At 44.7% G+C, this 16989-nt stretch overlaps 1 protein-coding gene across 1 annotated transcript; it reads right to left on the reverse strand.

The window, feature by feature from the left end:
* Positions 1-5556: 5556 nt before the first annotated feature.
* LOC138363471 (uncharacterized) lies at positions 5557-6174 on the reverse strand. Its single transcript, XM_069322781.1, has one exon. The coding sequence runs from the start codon at positions 6172-6174 to the stop codon at positions 5557-5559; it is 618 nt and encodes a 205-aa protein (XP_069178882.1).
* Between the last annotated feature and the right edge of the window lie 10815 nt (positions 6175-16989).

Consider the following 16989-nt stretch of genomic DNA (forward strand, 5'->3'; position numbering starts at 1 on the left):
GCAATTAATGTAACGTAACCAAGGGAACACCCATTGCTTATAGAGAAATTGTTCTATGACAATTTGAGTAACGTAAAATATATTTGGGTTAATTATTTTCCAAGGAACAGCTGTTTTGGTCGGTCAGGGAGCCTAGCCAAGCCAGACAAGAATTGTAGGATTTCCGAGAGGGCCGAAATCTTACATTTTTTAGTACTCTCTGTTGCATATTATGTCAGTTGGACAGGTAATTAACGGGTTCAAGGAAGCCAAAGTAGTTAACTCCGATCAGGGTTGATCGACTCACATGAAGGCTCCATTGTTTCATTAACGTAACGTCAGTTAGTAATATCTGTCAGTGGACAGGTAATTTGACTGACTCTTGGGAGAGTAACGTCATTGTAAAGTAACGTAGACGTGGTGATTATCGGTTCGTGGGAGCGTGAACTAGTCACCTGAATTCGCCAGGGGTATGGAAGGCCCCAGAGGGAGTTCATGCCATTGATGTTATAATTTCTGAGCCAGTGTGAAAGGTGATGTATTTGTGTATTAATTAAATATTGATCTTCGGGATAGTAATTAATTGTTCGAGGGTGATTGCCGTTCTCTTAGCACCTTGGACATTGAGATTGTAGTAAACTATCGAAGGGGCGATAATAACCGATAACGTAACTCGTACTGGGATTAATCAGCTGTCTGGAGTACAGGGATTAATGGGGATTACTCACTGAATGCTCGATGGGAAGAGTGGTTGTGTAATTCCGAGTTACTAGACACAGTTGTACAGTTTGATTGGTCTGTGGGAGACAAGATTAAGTTAACGTAAATGTTACTTTGATATTAACGTAATCAATTAGTTATTGATTGTTGATCGTCCGAGGGACGGAGTGTTAACGTAAGAATTAAATTAAGGAGAGTTGCAGGAGTTGCCAGTAACCCAATTAGTCATTGTCATGTCATTGATAAGCTGCTAGTTTGATTGTATTGCAACTGCTTATTGCAATAGAGGGCTGTAAGCAGCGTAGAGTACTGATAGGAGGTTACTGGAGGCGTGTCTCCTAACCTACCTTGTTGTGTTGCATAGTGATTATAGACTTAATATGTCTTGCTTGATTGATTGATTCCTCTGTGATCACTCAGTATGTTCAAGTTTGTTCATAATGCAGCACTCGTGGCTGGTGTCAAGCTGTCAGTCAAGGTGTCACAGGAAGGATTTCCAGTAACGTCATTGACATTTCTTTCGTTGTTGTAGTAGTTAGTAGTAGTTAGTACTTTGTTGAATAAACTGTATTGTTATGTTGAACGTCTTTTCGTTACACCTCACACATTTTATTGATTTACATATGTTCTGCCACATGCTTGAAAGTACTTTTGCTATTCATATTGAGACTGCTTTTGAGAATTGAACTGAATTCATAGAATCACACAACTGTATAAATACGTTGTGAGAGCCCAGGACCTACTCGTTAAATTCGCTCCGGCGATATACGAAGGTCAACGGCCTAAGTGGAGGGGATTTCAAACTTTTGACGTTTCGGCGTTTGCTCGCGCCTAGTCAATTGTTCTTATATGGTCCCAGAGTGAGGAATGAGCTGCGCACTACACTGAGAGTGTTAGCTAAGCAAGCCCTTCCGCAGAAGACCCATCCAGACTCTCAGTTAAAGTTGACGGATGTACTATTAGAATATCATGACAGGAGTAACTATAAAGATATTAAGTGTTTTTCTCAATCCATAAAAAGATTCCAAGCAAAATGTAAAACTTTTTCACAACAGGTAGGCAGATGAGCTATGTGAACTCTGTTACCAGAGTTTCCAAGAAAAGACCCAAGGTAAAGCAGAGGAAATAAGAGAGAGTTCATGAAGCAGATCCAGACATAATTGCAATAGTGGAAACTAAAATAAATAATATGATCTCTAATACAATCTTCCCAGAGGGATACCAAGTGATAAGGAAAGAACACAGACAGGGAGGGGCAGTGGCATTATTCAGAAAGCAGAAATAGAAATTTGAGGAACTAGAGAATCGGGAACTAATGGAAACACAAGCTCCATACTTGGGATTCTAACAGGTGATGGGAAGAGGATTGTAATCTTGATAATCTACAATCCCCCACCAAACAGTTCAAGGACCAGACCGGAATACGATAACAACAAGGCATGTACAGATGAACTACAGTTGGTAGCAACAACAACAAACAGAATGAGAGCGAAACTATTGGTCATGGGGTACCCTGAGCACGTGAGATTAACACTGGCACGATATTCCCGTTCACTCCACTGCTACAAAACACTAGCAGGAGATCAGAGAGTCTGATTAAACACTGAGATGGGGATTTACGAGTCCTTTGCTGGCTCGTATGAACTTTTACCCATTTCCCACAATTTTTTCAATATACTCCCTGTCTCTCTCACACGCAGTTAGGACGAGTTCCCGGATTCTGCTCATCCCATGGACCCAAGCGGTTGATGGAGGATGGAGATGTATCAGGAGCTACCGCTATGACGCCTTTACTCAGCAGGCTGACTGAGCAAAGCTTACATCAAACTCAGGCAATGGCTGGAGGCAGAATGGCGTCATCCGGCTAGGCCGGCAAGGTGCCGGCTTCTCGGTCGTCCTCAAATGAGTCAATCAAAGAAAGGCATACAGCGGCCTGCCTCCATGGCCAATCACAGGCGAGGTTCCTTGACCCTCAAGGCGAGCCTCCAAGATGATCACTTGCGTTGCTATGGTAACGGAGCGGTGGTGGTTGACTGCCCACCTTGTGCCTTCCTGGGCTACTTTCCTTGTGCCACTGTCTCCCTCACTTTCTTTACAATAAAGCTGCTCCTCGCTCTAACTCTTTCTACAAATGTGCTACAACGGCCATTGTAACATATTTGGAATGCTGATGACCTAGACTCTTCAGCGAGCCTAAATACAGGATGTTTCGGGTACTGGTTGCCAAATCTAGTCCAGGTGCACGGCAGTGCATGTGCTGCAGTGCACGGCGAGCGTCATGGGCACGTACACCAGTGGAATTTTTAGCTGGTGTCAGCCTATTCCCTCACACCTGTGTCCCTCGGTGTGTGCTGCAGGTGAGAGATAGATGCAGTCCTACCTCCAGTAAGTAGTTGTAAGGTGGGAAGTGCCCGGGAATAGGGAGGGGGATGAGAGGCTGAGGGGATCTGGGAGCCAGGGGGCTGAGGGGCAAATAGGGTCTGGGCAGCTAGGGTTGTCTGAAGGGCATAGTGGGTCTGAGGGGTAGGGAGGCTGAGAGGTAGAGTGAGGGAGTTGGGAGTCAGGAAGAGGGTGTGCTAGTGGTAGGGGCCGGTATGGGTTTTGGGGTAGAAGGGGGGAGGCAGGGGCTCAGGGTTGGAGTGGGGTAAGAGAATAGGTGTTTGAAGGCAGTGGGGAGATGAGGGGGTATTGAGGCTGGGGAGGGTGCGAGGAAAGGGGAATCTTGCTGGAGACGAGGTGCTAAAAATGGGGAAAGGTGAGGGTAGTACCCTGGAAACACAAACCGAAACTGTCTCTATTTTCCGCTTGTTACAACTTGTAATAAAGTTGTTACATCTTGGCTTAACGTGTTTATGACGTGTTAGAACGTTGTTACAACTTGCTATATTGGTTGTTATAACTGGTTAGCAGGTGTTAACTTGTCCGAACGTTGTATCAACGTCGTAGTTTCGGTGTGTTATTGGCGGGAAGGGGCTTTGGAGATGGAGGGAAGGAGAGGGGGGGGGTTTGGAGGGTGAGATGGAACAGAGAGGATTGGTTGTAGTGGGTGTTGGAGGGAAAGGGTACTTGTTGGAGGTTGAAGGGGTGGGGGAAGGATAGTAGGGCTGATGTGAGGGAGGGGGGTTGCGGGTTGGGATGGGGTGCTGTGGCGAAGAGTGATGACTGCGGGTTAGTTTTCTCCCCTTCATTTCTTGTTGTTCATCTTTGGTCATGTATCTGTCAATAAACACATAATAATAGCCTTCGCTGCCCCCTAAGTAAATGCTTGTGCTTTAATATATAGTTGACCGCCTCTTCATTAGAACATTGCACCAGAACAAGGCTGCATTAGTGGTCATTATTGGGTCCAGTTCGGTGTGAGTGTTCAGTCTCGTTCCCTGTCATCTCACCATTTAAACACCACAATATTTCTTCTAGTTCAAACTGTTCAATTTGTTTCCTCTCATGTTTTGCTGTTACCTTTGGTTCACATAATCCATGAATGACAAGTGTCCGCCTCCTCTGTGATCCACTTTCCTGCTGGTTCTTACTCCACAGTCTTCCAGCCCTTACTGAGTCTGTATTATTTCCCCCGCTTGTTTCTGGTTGTATCTGCTGCAGTGCCTCGTATTAGAACAATTTTCTGAAGTTACTAAAAATTCCGTAGCTCACCCTCATTGTCCTGTACCCATTTGTTGCCTGACCCACTCCCCACTCCCTACCCCATACTCGCTAATCCATCCCACACTAATCTGATCCCGCCACCCCCCCCCCCCCCAATATTAATGTTTCCTGCGCCTAACTCATTGCCAATCATTGTACTCATGATCCCCATTCTCCCCTCATCTTCCTGACCCCCCCACCCCCCTGAATACAGTCCTAGAGCACTTGTTTTTGTCTCTCAATCTCATCCAGTATTTGCTGAAATATCTTTTAATTCCAAGGATTAAATCCTCCATCCAATCGCTCCTCCTCTCAACCCATTCCCCTTCACTTTCACTATAAACTTCTCCATTCACCTGGGCTGTATGGGTCTCGAACCCTGGCCCCCCACGCGTGTGAGGCCGTAGAATGGAATGTTTATTTCCACGTTAGTGAGGATGACAATTTTATACCTCCTCCTCCTCTTCCCTGGTGCTGGACCTGGTCCCCCGTCCTGGTGGTGCTGGACCTGGTCGCCCGCCCTGGTGCTGCTTGACCTGGTCGCCCGTCCTGGTGCTGCTTGACCTGGTCGCCCGCCCTGGTGCTGCTGGACCTGGTCGCCCACCCTGGTGCTGCTTGACCTGGTCGCCCGCCCTGGTGCTGCTGGACCTGGTCGCCCGCCCTGGTGCTGCTTGACCTGGTCGCCCGCCCTGGTGCTGCTGGACCTGGTCCCCCGCCCTGGTGCTGCTGGACCTGGTCCCCCGCCCTGGTGGTGCTGGACCTGGTCCCCCGCCCTGGTGCTGCTGGACCTGGTCGCCCGCCCTGGTGCTGCTTGACCTGGTCGCCCGCCCTGGTGCTGCTTGACCTGGTCGCCGGCCCTGGTGCTGCTGGACCTGGTCCCCCGCCCTGGTGCTGCTGGACCTGGTCGCCCGCCCTGGTGCTGCTGGACCTGGTCCCCCGTCCTGGTGGTGCTGGACCTGGTCGCCCGCCCTGGTGGTGCTGGACCTGGTCGCCCGCCCTGGTGCTGCTGGACCTGGTCCCCCGCCCTGGTGCTGCTGGACCTGGTCCCCCGCCCTGGTGGTGCTGGACCTGGTCGCCCGCCCTGGTGGTGCTGGACCTGGTCGCCCGCCCTGGTGCTGCTGGACCTGGTCGCCCGCCCTGGTGGTGCTGGACCTGGTCCCCCGCCCTGGTGCTGCTGGACCTGGTCGCCCGCCCTGATGTTGTCATTGTGATAAACTACCTTATAAAGCCAACAGATGCGGTCTCCCCTGGTGCAGTCTCCCAAGGTGCGGTCTCCCATGGTGCAGTCTCCAAGGTGCGGTCTCCCATGGTGCAGTCTCCAAGGTGCGGTCTCCCAAGGTGCGGTCTCCCATGGTGCAGTCTCCAAGGTGCGGTCTCCCATGGTGCAGTCTCCCAGGTGCGGTCTCCCATGGTGCAGTCTCCAAGGTGCGGTCTCCCATGGTGCAGTCTCCAAGGTGCGGTCTCCCATGGTGCAGTCTCCCAAGGTGCGGTCTCCCATGGTGCAGTCTCCAAGGTGCGGTCTCCCATGGTGCAGTCTCCAAGGTGCGGTCTCCCATGGTGCAGTCTCCAAGGTGCGGTCTCCCAAGGTGCGGTCTCCCATGGTGCAGTCTCCAAGGTGCGGTCTCCCATGGTGCAGTCTCCCAGGTGCGGTCTCCCATGGTGCAGTCTCCAAGGTGCGGTCTCCCATGGTGCAGTCTCCAAGGTGCGGTCTCCCATGGTGCAGTCTCCCAAGGTGCGGTCTCCCATGGTGCAGTCTCCAAGGTGCGGTCTCCCATGGTGCAGTCCCCCAGGTGCGGTCTCCCATGGTATAGTCTCCAAGGTGCGGTCTTCCATGGTGCAGTCCCCCCCTAGTGCGGTCTCCCATGGTGTGGTCTCCTATGGTGTTGGAAATAACCAACAGTTTCATACATCCCTTGTGTTTTTATACATCTTTATATTAACCACAAGTAGTTACTAAAATTACTAACTTGTAGAATTAACCAGAATAATCTGTGACGATAATCTCCTTCAAGAGATTGAGCCTGCTCTTCCCTCCAAAATTACGTCTTCACAATTATATAAAAAGACTATGGAAGAAATGTCCAACAACGACAACAACACCAGCACCAGCAAGGCTTGCCAGGGTGAGCAGAAACGTATGCAACCAGCCACCTGTTCGAACTCCAACCACCAAACTACCCGTTGATCGCTACGGCTCCGCTGATTGGTCGCCGGTCTGGCTGCACCTGCACTCGCCCCCAATACTACCTGATGTCTGGGGTCGCCCCAACATCAGTCCTCAGAATGTTCCGTGCTTTCGTAGCCAGCACTCCTCCCAGCTAGACGTTAGCGTGTACTGAGAGAGGTGGTGGCTTTAAGCCAATATTCCAGCACCTCCCACTTAACTGTTGTATTGCACTTCTTGTTATTTTGCCTTAACGTAACTTTTCATTGTGTCATTTAAGTATTCTTATTATTTTGATTGATTGATTTTATTATACATATTTGTTTGTGCATTATTTTCATGTTTTGATTTATTTAACGTAATTAAAATTTCATTGTTAAAGTTTTACTTGTGTTTTGTGTGTCTTCTCCTTACCTTACCACAGACGAAGTTCCAGTTTTTCTATTTTTTTTATAACTATGTGACGAGGCCATACCCCTAGCCTTAAACAGCCGAACACCAACGCGTTACCGTCACAAGTTATATGGGGGCCTGTCCGGGATCTTCACTCAGGTACTGGTGCCAAGTGGTAATTTATGGTAAGCGTATTTAACTTTGTTAACGTAGCTTTACTATTTTTCATTCAATTTCATTTTTTATAAGGTGCGGTGTATTGTGCATTACGAGAGTAACATATAGTGAAGGTGAGACAACTTTGGATTACGTGGTGACTGTAGGCCTCAGTCATACTCTTAATTGGTCATCTCTCCCTCCTTGTTATTACTCGTGTTTACCATCTATGTCCCTTGAATATTTCTCATTCTGACAGATCATCATATTGGTACCCTGGTACTGTGGTCTGCCCCGGGTCAAGAGTACCCAATCTTCTGCAATCTGACTGTAGGAGGACAAAGAGGGCCATAGTTCCTCTAGCTCGAACTTTAGTTGCTGAATTGGGACCTCAGCAGCAGTTCTCGTCACCAGTTGACACCTCGCACCCCTACACGTCAGTCAGAGATGATGATACATACAACGGTAGGGAATTAGCTTATTTTTTCAGAGCACAAAAGTTCGCTAATTCTGTAAGTATCATATTAAATTCAGTAGGAAAAACTTGCTTTATGTCCTATAGAGACTTGGCAAGGTATGCCTACATCCTTGGACTACCAATTTTACTTTTGAAGCATTTAACTGTTTCATTTGTTTTCGAAACTTTGTTTCATTTGTTAGTAGGATTTTCTTGCCCTTATTCTCTTACATGAGTACCGGGTACAAGATTTCCTGCGCCCTTGATTTAATTTAATATCTTTCACTTAACGTTAATTGTTAAAGATCACACAGGATAGGTACCAGTTGCCACGTTGTCCTGTTTCTGACATTTCATTATTGAACATTCGTGTACCTTTATTTGCTAATTTCACCATGTTTCGTCTCCAAACTTTCCGTGCAAATCCAGCAGGTGAAATAGGGACTTTAAGTCGTGCCAAGAGGACTGAACTACAAACTCTTGCACATGAGTATCAACTAGAAGTTCCCTACCAAGCCAACAAAAATGACCTACACAACCTGTTGCTGGATTACTATTTAGAGCAAGGTAAGATAGACTCTGAAACTCATGAAACTTACTATATTGCAGATAAAACTGATTTGGCAACGCTGAAACTCAAACTAGAGCTGGCCAAGATTGAACGTGAGCAGCAAAGGGAAGCCCGCGAACAGCAAAGGGAAGCAGCTGACATACGAAGGGAAGAGATCGCCCTCAAGGAACGTGAGTTTGCAATGCTCCGTGAACGTGAACGCTTACAGCTTGAAACCAAACAACGCGAGTTGGAAATACAACGCGAACATGACAAGCAACAAGCGACTCTGGCTCTTGAGTGTCGTCAACGGGAATACACGTTGGAAACTTCACACCTCGCTCAACGCCAGCAAGCTACTGCCAATCTTCCCGTCAGTTTTAATATATCACATGCAAGTAAGTTAATGCCATCCTTTGTAGAAGCAGAAGTTGATGTGTTCTTTACCACCTTTGAAACCCTTGCTAATCAACTCAGTTGGCCTGTCGACCAATGGGCCACACTTCTCAGAGTCCATCTTACAGGTAGAGCTGCAGTCACACTCAGTACTTTGGCGTCTGAGAATGACTACTACACTCTGAAACAAGCAGTGTTGGACGCCTACCTCCTCTCTACTGAAAGTTATAGAAGGAAATTCCGTGACCACCTGAAGGCAAGTACCACTACCTTCCTTGAGTTTGCTAACACGAAACGGAGGTATTTCATGAAATGGCTGGAAGCAGCACATGTCTCTACTTTTGCAGAACTCGTCAACCTGATGCTTGTTGAAGAATTCTTGAGACGTGTGCCACCTCCTGTCCGCCTCTACTTAGCAGATAAAGAAGAAACCGACTACCTGAAGTGTGCTAAGTCGGCTGACACTTACAGCCTCATCCACCGGCTGACACCTGAACCATCCTCCAGTAAGAAGTCGTGGTACAGTTACGAGAAGGTGAGCCCCGATCAAGCTGGTTCACAACTGTACTGCAAGTATTGTAGACTCTATGGACATACCATAGACAAGTGTGGTAAGTCTCAATACAAGGGAACCACTGACCAACAACGACCCAAACCAACTCCTCCTAAGTCCGGTAAGCCTGTGATGAATGTTGGTGTTGATGTTAATGATCTTTCTCTTTTCAGTAACCACCTGTATACTGGAACTGTCTCTGCCAACGGTTCAAATCCGGAGGGACGTTTCAAATTGAAGATCTTGAGGGACACAGCGGCTCTACAATCGATCATCTTGAAGTCGGCTGTGCCCAACATAGTCTACACCGGGGAAACGGTCTTCATCACTGACCTCACTGCTACTACTCCATACCCTCTCGCCAGAGTCCACCTGGATTGTCCCTACGTGAACGGGGAAGTCCAAGTCGCCGTCAGGGAAAAGCCTTTTCCCATGCCTGGAGTGCAACTTCTCCTAGGCAACGACTTGGCAGAAGACCTGCAACCAACCAACCTGATCGTCATGGACAAACCCCAGGTGTGTAACTCTGTGCCAAGTAACCCTATTCTTGAGTATGTTCCAGCAGAGGTTCAAGAGAGTGATGATGTTTCTCCTCCGGTTCTCGTGACCACCCGTGCACAAGCCGCACGTCCACAGCCAGCTGACTCTACTGCTACCGCTGTCCCTCAAGACCCTCAGAAACTACCCCCGCATCTGACCAAGTTGGAGTTCCGTAAGTTGCAGAGGGAAGATCTTACTTTAACACCATTGTTTTTCCAGGCTGAGACTCAACCCGACAGTATTCCTGGGTTCTTCCTAGAGAACGACTTGCTCTACCGCAGATATAGACCCAGTAAACTGAAGGAGGAGGACGATTGGGCCAACACCGAACAACTTGTGATTCCCACCAGCCTGCGGCCCACTATTCTACACCTGGCCCACGGAGCATTCTCCCACTACGGCTTCAACAAGACTTACCATGGGATTCGTCAAGACTACTACTGGCCAGGTATGGTAAACAACGTCAAACAGTACGTAAAACAGTGTCATACATGTCAGATGGCAGGCAAACCGAACGTCTCCATTCCCAGAGCACCACTGATTCCCATACAGGTGCCTGCGGAACCTTTCCACAGACTCATAATAGACTGTGTTGGTCCTTTACCTCGGACCAGTTCAGGTAACGCCTACATCCTAACCATCCTGTGTCCTACCACCAGATTTCCCATAGCAGTTCCAGTGAAGAACATCACGGCTGCTACGGTTATCAAACATCTATTGAAGATCTTCACTCAATACGGATTTCCCAGGGAGATTCAAAGTGACTGTGGCACCAACTTCACCAGTGATCTCTTCAAAAGGACACTGGAGGAGTTCAACATCAAACAGGTATTGTCCAGCCCCTATCATCCTGCTTCACAGGGTTCTCTTGAACGTAGTCATCAGACCATCAAAGCACTCTTGAAAAAGTTTTGTAGTGAAACCTCAAAGGATTGGGATAAGCAGATTGACCTAATAATGTGTATTTTCAGAAGTCTCCCCAATGAGTCCCTAGGAGTATCTCCTTATGAGATGCTCTACGGCCGTAAGTGCCGTACTCCCCTTAAGGCTTTCAAAGACTCTCTCAGAGATGCCACCTTCAGTGAGCATCAGAATGTGCCCCAGTTTCTTCAAAACCTTCAGCACATTCTAGAGAGAGTCCACCGCTTTGCCCATGATAATCTATTGAAAGCCCAGGTGAGAATGAAGACTCATTACGACCAGACCAGCAAAGTAAGAAAATTCAAGCCGGGAGACTTCGTCCTTGCTTATTTCCCTATCCCAGGTTCACCTTTACAAAACAGATTTTCAGGACCCTACTGCGTCAAAGAGTGTAGGAATAATAATAATTATGTGATAGAGACTCCAGATAGGCGGCGGAAGACCCAGCTGTGCCACGTCAACCTCCTGAAGCAATATAATGGTACTCCTCCCACTGTCTTGACTAATTATTCCACATTCACAGAACCCTACATCCACAGTGAGACCTTCCCAGCTTCTCCTCCCGAAAGCACTGACAAGGAGTCAGCGCTTTCTAATTCCGAAATCCTTAATGATCTTCCCAAATACTTTCAGGATAATCATAGTGCACCTCTCGTCAAGATCTTCAGAGAACATCAAGAGTTGTTCAGAGATGATCCCCAAGAGTGTAATGTTACCCAGCACGACATCCAACTGCTCCCCGACACCCGGCCGATTCGTCAACCCTTCTACCGAATCAGCCCGAGCAAGAAGGAAGTCATGCGTGCTGAGGTGCAATACCTCTTGGATCATGGACTGGCTACACCTTGTGAGTCCCCCTGGGCCTCACCTTGTATCTTGGTGCCCAAACCCCAAGGTAAGGTGCGGTTGTGTACTGACTATCGAAAACTGAACTCTGTCACTGTCAAGGATGCTTACCCCTTGCCAAGGATAGATGACATCCTTGATGCCATTGGTAGTGCCCAGTACTTGTCCCAAGTGGACTTGCTTAAGGGGTACTATCAAGTGTGTCTAACGGAGCGCGCTAAAGAGATATCTGCCTTCATCACTCCTTTTGGACTTTTCAGATATGAACGCCTTCCTTTCGGACTATGTAATGCCCCGGACACCTTTCAAAGAGCTGTCAACCGTGTCATCCAGGGCTTGGATAACACATACGCCTACCTGGACGATATCGTCGTAGCCTCCAACTCCTGGAGTGAACATCTGCTCCAGCTGCGACGTCTGTTCTCCAAGCTCCTGACAGCCGGCCTCACCATCAACCTGGGCAAGTCCACTTTCGCGAAAGGTAAAGTGCGTTATCTGGGTCATGTTATTGGGAGTGGCAGCATAGCTCCGTTAGACTCACACACTCAAGCCATCCTACAGTATCCACAGCCTACCACCAGGAAGCAGCTCCTGCGCTTCCTTGGTCTTGCCTCTTACTACCGTAGGTTTGTGAGGAATTTCAGTACAGTCGCCACACCTCTAATTCTATTAACCAGTCCCAAGCAACGGTATAATTGGACCATGCAGCAAACCGTTGCTTTTGAACAACTCAAATTCCTCCTCTGTTCTAACCCCATTCTCGCCTCTCCAGATATCACCAAGCCTTTCGTCCTTCATGTCGACGCCAGTGGTACCGGCGTTGGTGGTGTCCTGATGCAACAACGAGGCGAGGAGGTTCTACCTGTCAGCTACTACAGCTACAAACTGAAACCACACCAGAGGAACTACAGCACTATTGAAAAGGAGCTACTATCCATCGTCCTGAACCTCCAACACTTCGCTCCGTACCTACAAGGCGCCAGGTCTACCACCATCTTCTCAGACCACAACCCTCTCCGCTTCCTACATCAAGCCCAATTCACCAACCAGCGTCTTCTACGATGGGCTCTGTATTTACAAGACTTCAACCTGGAGATCCGCTATATCAAGGGTTCTGACAACACCATAGCCGATGATCTCTCCAGAGTTTATGAAGTAGAAGCAACTCCATCCATTACTCCACCACATAACGACGTACTTCTTCCAGAACCGCAGGCTTCGGGGGAGAGTTGTGACGATAATCTCCTTCAAGAGATTGAGCCTGCTCTTCCCTCCAAAATTACGTCTTCACAATTATATAAAAAGACTATGGAAGAAATGTCCAACAACGACAACAACACCAGCACCAGCAAGGCTTGCCAGGGTGAGCAGAAACGTATGCAACCAGCCACCTGTTCGAACTCCAACCACCAAACTACCCGTTGATCGCTACGGCTCCGCTGATTGGTCGCCGGTCTGGCTGCACCTGCACTCGCCCCCAATACTACCTGATGTCTGGGGTCGCCCCAACATCAGTCCTCAGAATGTTCCGTGCTTTCGTAGCCAGCACTCCTCCCAGCTAGACGTTAGCGTGTACTGAGAGAGGTGGTGGCTTTAAGCCAATATTCCAGCACCTCCCACTTAACTGTTGTATTGCACTTCTTGTTATTTTGCCTTAACGTAACTTTTCATTGTGTCATTTAAGTATTCTTATTATTTTGATTGATTGATTTTATTATACATATTTGTTTGTGCATTATTTTCATGTTTTGATTTATTTAACGTAATTAAAATTTCATTGTTAAAGTTTTACTTGTGTTTTGTGTGTCTTCTCCTTACCTTACCACAGACGAAGTTCCAGTTTTTCTATTTTTTTTTATAACTATGTGACGAGGCCATACCCCTAGCCTTAAACAGCCGAACACCAACGCGTCACAAATCCTTCACACTACCCAGTATTCTGCCAACTCTTTCCTAGTCTCCATGACGCCGTGATGTTGCGTCAGCCAGAACCAGGAAATATTTCCACATTTGTTGGATCTAAATAGAGTTCAGTTAATTACTTTCCTTTACTAAGAATAATCGCTTGCTAATAAGTTTTTTTTCGTAGCCCATTACTGCTTACTGGAACACTCTTATTTAGTTACAATTAACCACTCCAATGGAAATTATTAAAAGGTAAAATAATTCCACTTTATATTCCTCTCATTTATTTACGCAGCTTTAATGAACCGACTTACGCTGTGAGAGGTTATATTATAATATGATTCATTTAATTGTGACATAAATATTCGTCAGAATCTCTTCCTTCCCTAATTAACTTCAAAATACATAAATTCATTTACGCTCGAGGTACCTACCGAGAGCCGCGCATGCGCAATCGGGGGAAGGAAGAAGGAGAAGCCAACGGAGAAAGTGTGTCATTCATCTTGTCAGACTTACTGTGTTGCAGAGCTCCCTTTATAACGACTCGTATTTTGCAACAGCGGGTGCCAGAGTTCGTGGAAGTCTGCATCTACATTCAACATAAGTTCCAGAGAACGTAATTTCTTTATTGTCCTACTGATGCTTGTTAATAAATGCACTTTTTTAACATTTACGTGTAGGTCGCTCGTCGTCACACCACCCGACATCATCATAATTAAAGTTAGTTTCAATTAAGTCCAGGCTCCCACTTTTCAATCGAAAATAGTAGTATATTAACTCTAGCCAAGACGATTTTTACATTTAATCTTGCTTTCAGTTTGAGTGGTAGTGACGAAAAGGGGAATAATAACTTTTCATTCCATATGCATGCTCGGACAGTGTGTTGCAACAAGTGAGCCATCGTGACCGACCCACACTTTTACTACCAAGTCAACTGAACAGCTAAGCTGATCTTGTATTTCTAGTAGTGTAGTATTTTTGAGTAGCATACTTACATTTAATCACATGAATGATTTCTATTGAAATTGCCATTTACTTATCATTTATATTTGACATACATTATTTACTGATTCCATTTTATATCTTGATTATGTGTATGTACTATAATATGAATTATATTTACATTTCTTTCTAATGAAGAACCCAGAATTAGATTATTGGTGCTGGGACATAATCGTATCTTAGCGCTCATATCCCCCCAATTTGTGAAAGTGAATTTGACTCTTATTTCATAATCAAATACAGTCCCATTAAAGTCCATAAGACACTAGTTCTTGGAATTAATATCAACCTACTTGCTCATTTTTTCGTTTTCTACTTTTTCACAAAGTGGTGGTCCTTCGTAGCTATTGAAGTTTTCATTAATTAATTCAAATATTGGAATCAAATTTTCCCACACAAATTTTGGTTCTTAACAAACTGGATCAATCACAACTAATATTAAAATCTATACTGGTTCTCAGAGCCCAAACAAAATTTTGATTCTTCAAACCTAGATAGCTGAGAATTTAAGCTATCCTCAGAAATCAATGTACTGTAATTAAGGTTCAATCTATGCTAAATAAATCATAATTAACCATTTACTAACACTAATTATTGTGTTACCATTATTAGGCTATACATATATAGCCTAATAACATTTACAGCTGTCAGCAGACTAGCTCATATTATAATCTAAACCATATTAAATTCTATGACTACTGATTCACCCAAATCAGTAAATTCATTAACATTTAGAGACCAGCATATTAACCCAAATTGCTGAACCTATATAATTAGCTAACACCAACTATTGAGTGTCATTATTATTAGGCTATATAGCAGTATATTCCATTATTTGCTGCTGTCAGTAGACTGCTCACATTATAGCCTATTACTCATTAATTATTATCAACATTTTTACTAATACTTCATGTATTAAGTAGCATTAGTGGGATATAGCCAATTATCCACAACCCTTAGACCTATACCTCACACCGAGGTGAGAATTTTTAGGTCACCAGGAGCAACTGCTCACAATTTGTATAATAATCCACTATTAATACCTGCATTAGAATGGCCTCACCATCTAACCATAATTTATTTAGGCGGTAATGATATCCATCCTACTCACCAACCAGTTAAAATAATTAATCACTTAACTATTATCAGTTCATTCAAACTAATTAGCAACTCTGTAGTATTCACATTGGTGGAACTTTGCCAACTAAGAAGTGATAACCATTGGGGAGTGAGTCCCGAATGTTACCAGCATTCTGCTAAATACATAAACTTTCGGCTGAAAAAAAAGAGTAAGATTGGAAGCCACTTATATTCATTTTACAGCCAGATCATATGAACAGAGCTTGGCCTCAGACGGTGTACTTCTGTCAGGAGAGTCCAGGACTAGTTTGGTCAATAAATTAGTCAATACTATCAACCATCACAAACGATTGTGGCTAGAAAGTCAAATTTAGTGTATATACTTATAATTTTTCACTTGTGTTTCTAAGTGCACATATTATATATCATTTATATATTAAAAAAATCCCCAAAACATAGAGCTATATATCCATATTTCTGCACCATTGCTTACATATATATGCCAACCTCTGATTGGCTAGGATGTTTTTAGACTAATTGTACTGAGGAGTGTACAAGTGCAGCCTAAACTATTTAGTCATTTCCTAAGTAGAAATTATTTAGCGAGTACTGTACTAGACAGTGCTGGTATACAGACATATATTATTCAGATTTGTGCTGACCCTAATTAGGGTGGGATCTATAAACATTTATTGTGTATTTACCACATTATCTTGTGTATTTTTTGAGTGCTACCGAATGTTCACTATCCCATCGAATGGTGATAGTGAAGAGCTAACCAAACGGATTCCAATAGTGACATTCAAGAACTACTCAAATATCAGCTATCCATTGTTAGGTAGGTAAAACACCCTCCAAATGAGGTAGTGTAACCTAGTCAAATACATTTGATTATATTGATATTAAGCTCCATCAAATGAGCCAATATCCCAGTTACATTAGTAACAACTATTTACTATCAGATGACCACACCCACCCAACACACACACCCAGATAGCACCCACACCCAGCTACACCCACACCCAGCTAGCACCCACACCCAGCTAGCACCGAATGATAATCTTCTTGTTTGATAAACTGTTCATTTGAGACAGTTAATAAGAACACGTCAATATATAAGACAACAAAAAGTTTTAAGAATGTTTCACACCTCAATCAAGCAACATTTACAACTTATATAAATTATTTTAGGGAATAATACATAAATTTTATATTTAAACATGATATTAATGTTTAGTGGAATACATAGGGAGTCAAATTTTTTAAAAGAAATTTTTAGCAAAATTATGAAAACTAATTTTATCTGATCATAGAATAACTAAATAACTAAATGTATTTTGAATGTTTCATACAGCCATTAAATATAATTCACAATTTATTAATGAATTTTACAAAATAAACCATAAATTTTATATTTAAATATGTAAAAACTATTTGTAATACATTAGGAATAAAATAGATTTAGAAACACCATATATTATAAAACCTATGTGTCTGGATTTTTGGATTAAAAGTTTCTCAAAAGCTCTCCTGCACCATTCTCAATACAAGTTATTCGTACCCCTATTGGAAAACATAAATGAAAGTTTCCAAAACGTTTTGTGTTTGCTGGGATCAACCTTTAACCATCAAGATGGAAATGGCTGACAGAATGAAAAAGACCCTTACAGGTCTGAAAGGTCATT

The sequence above is a fragment of the Procambarus clarkii genome, chromosome 1 (assembly GCF_040958095.1).
Source record: "Procambarus clarkii isolate CNS0578487 chromosome 1, FALCON_Pclarkii_2.0, whole genome shotgun sequence".
NCBI classification, from domain to species: domain Eukaryota; kingdom Metazoa; phylum Arthropoda; class Malacostraca; order Decapoda; family Cambaridae; genus Procambarus; species Procambarus clarkii.

What these genes read in the sequence shown, in the direction of transcription:
- LOC138363471 (XM_069322781.1), bottom strand. Translation starts at nt 6,174, where the DNA reads ATGGAAGACCGCACCTTGGAGACTATACCATGGGAGACCGCACCTGGG.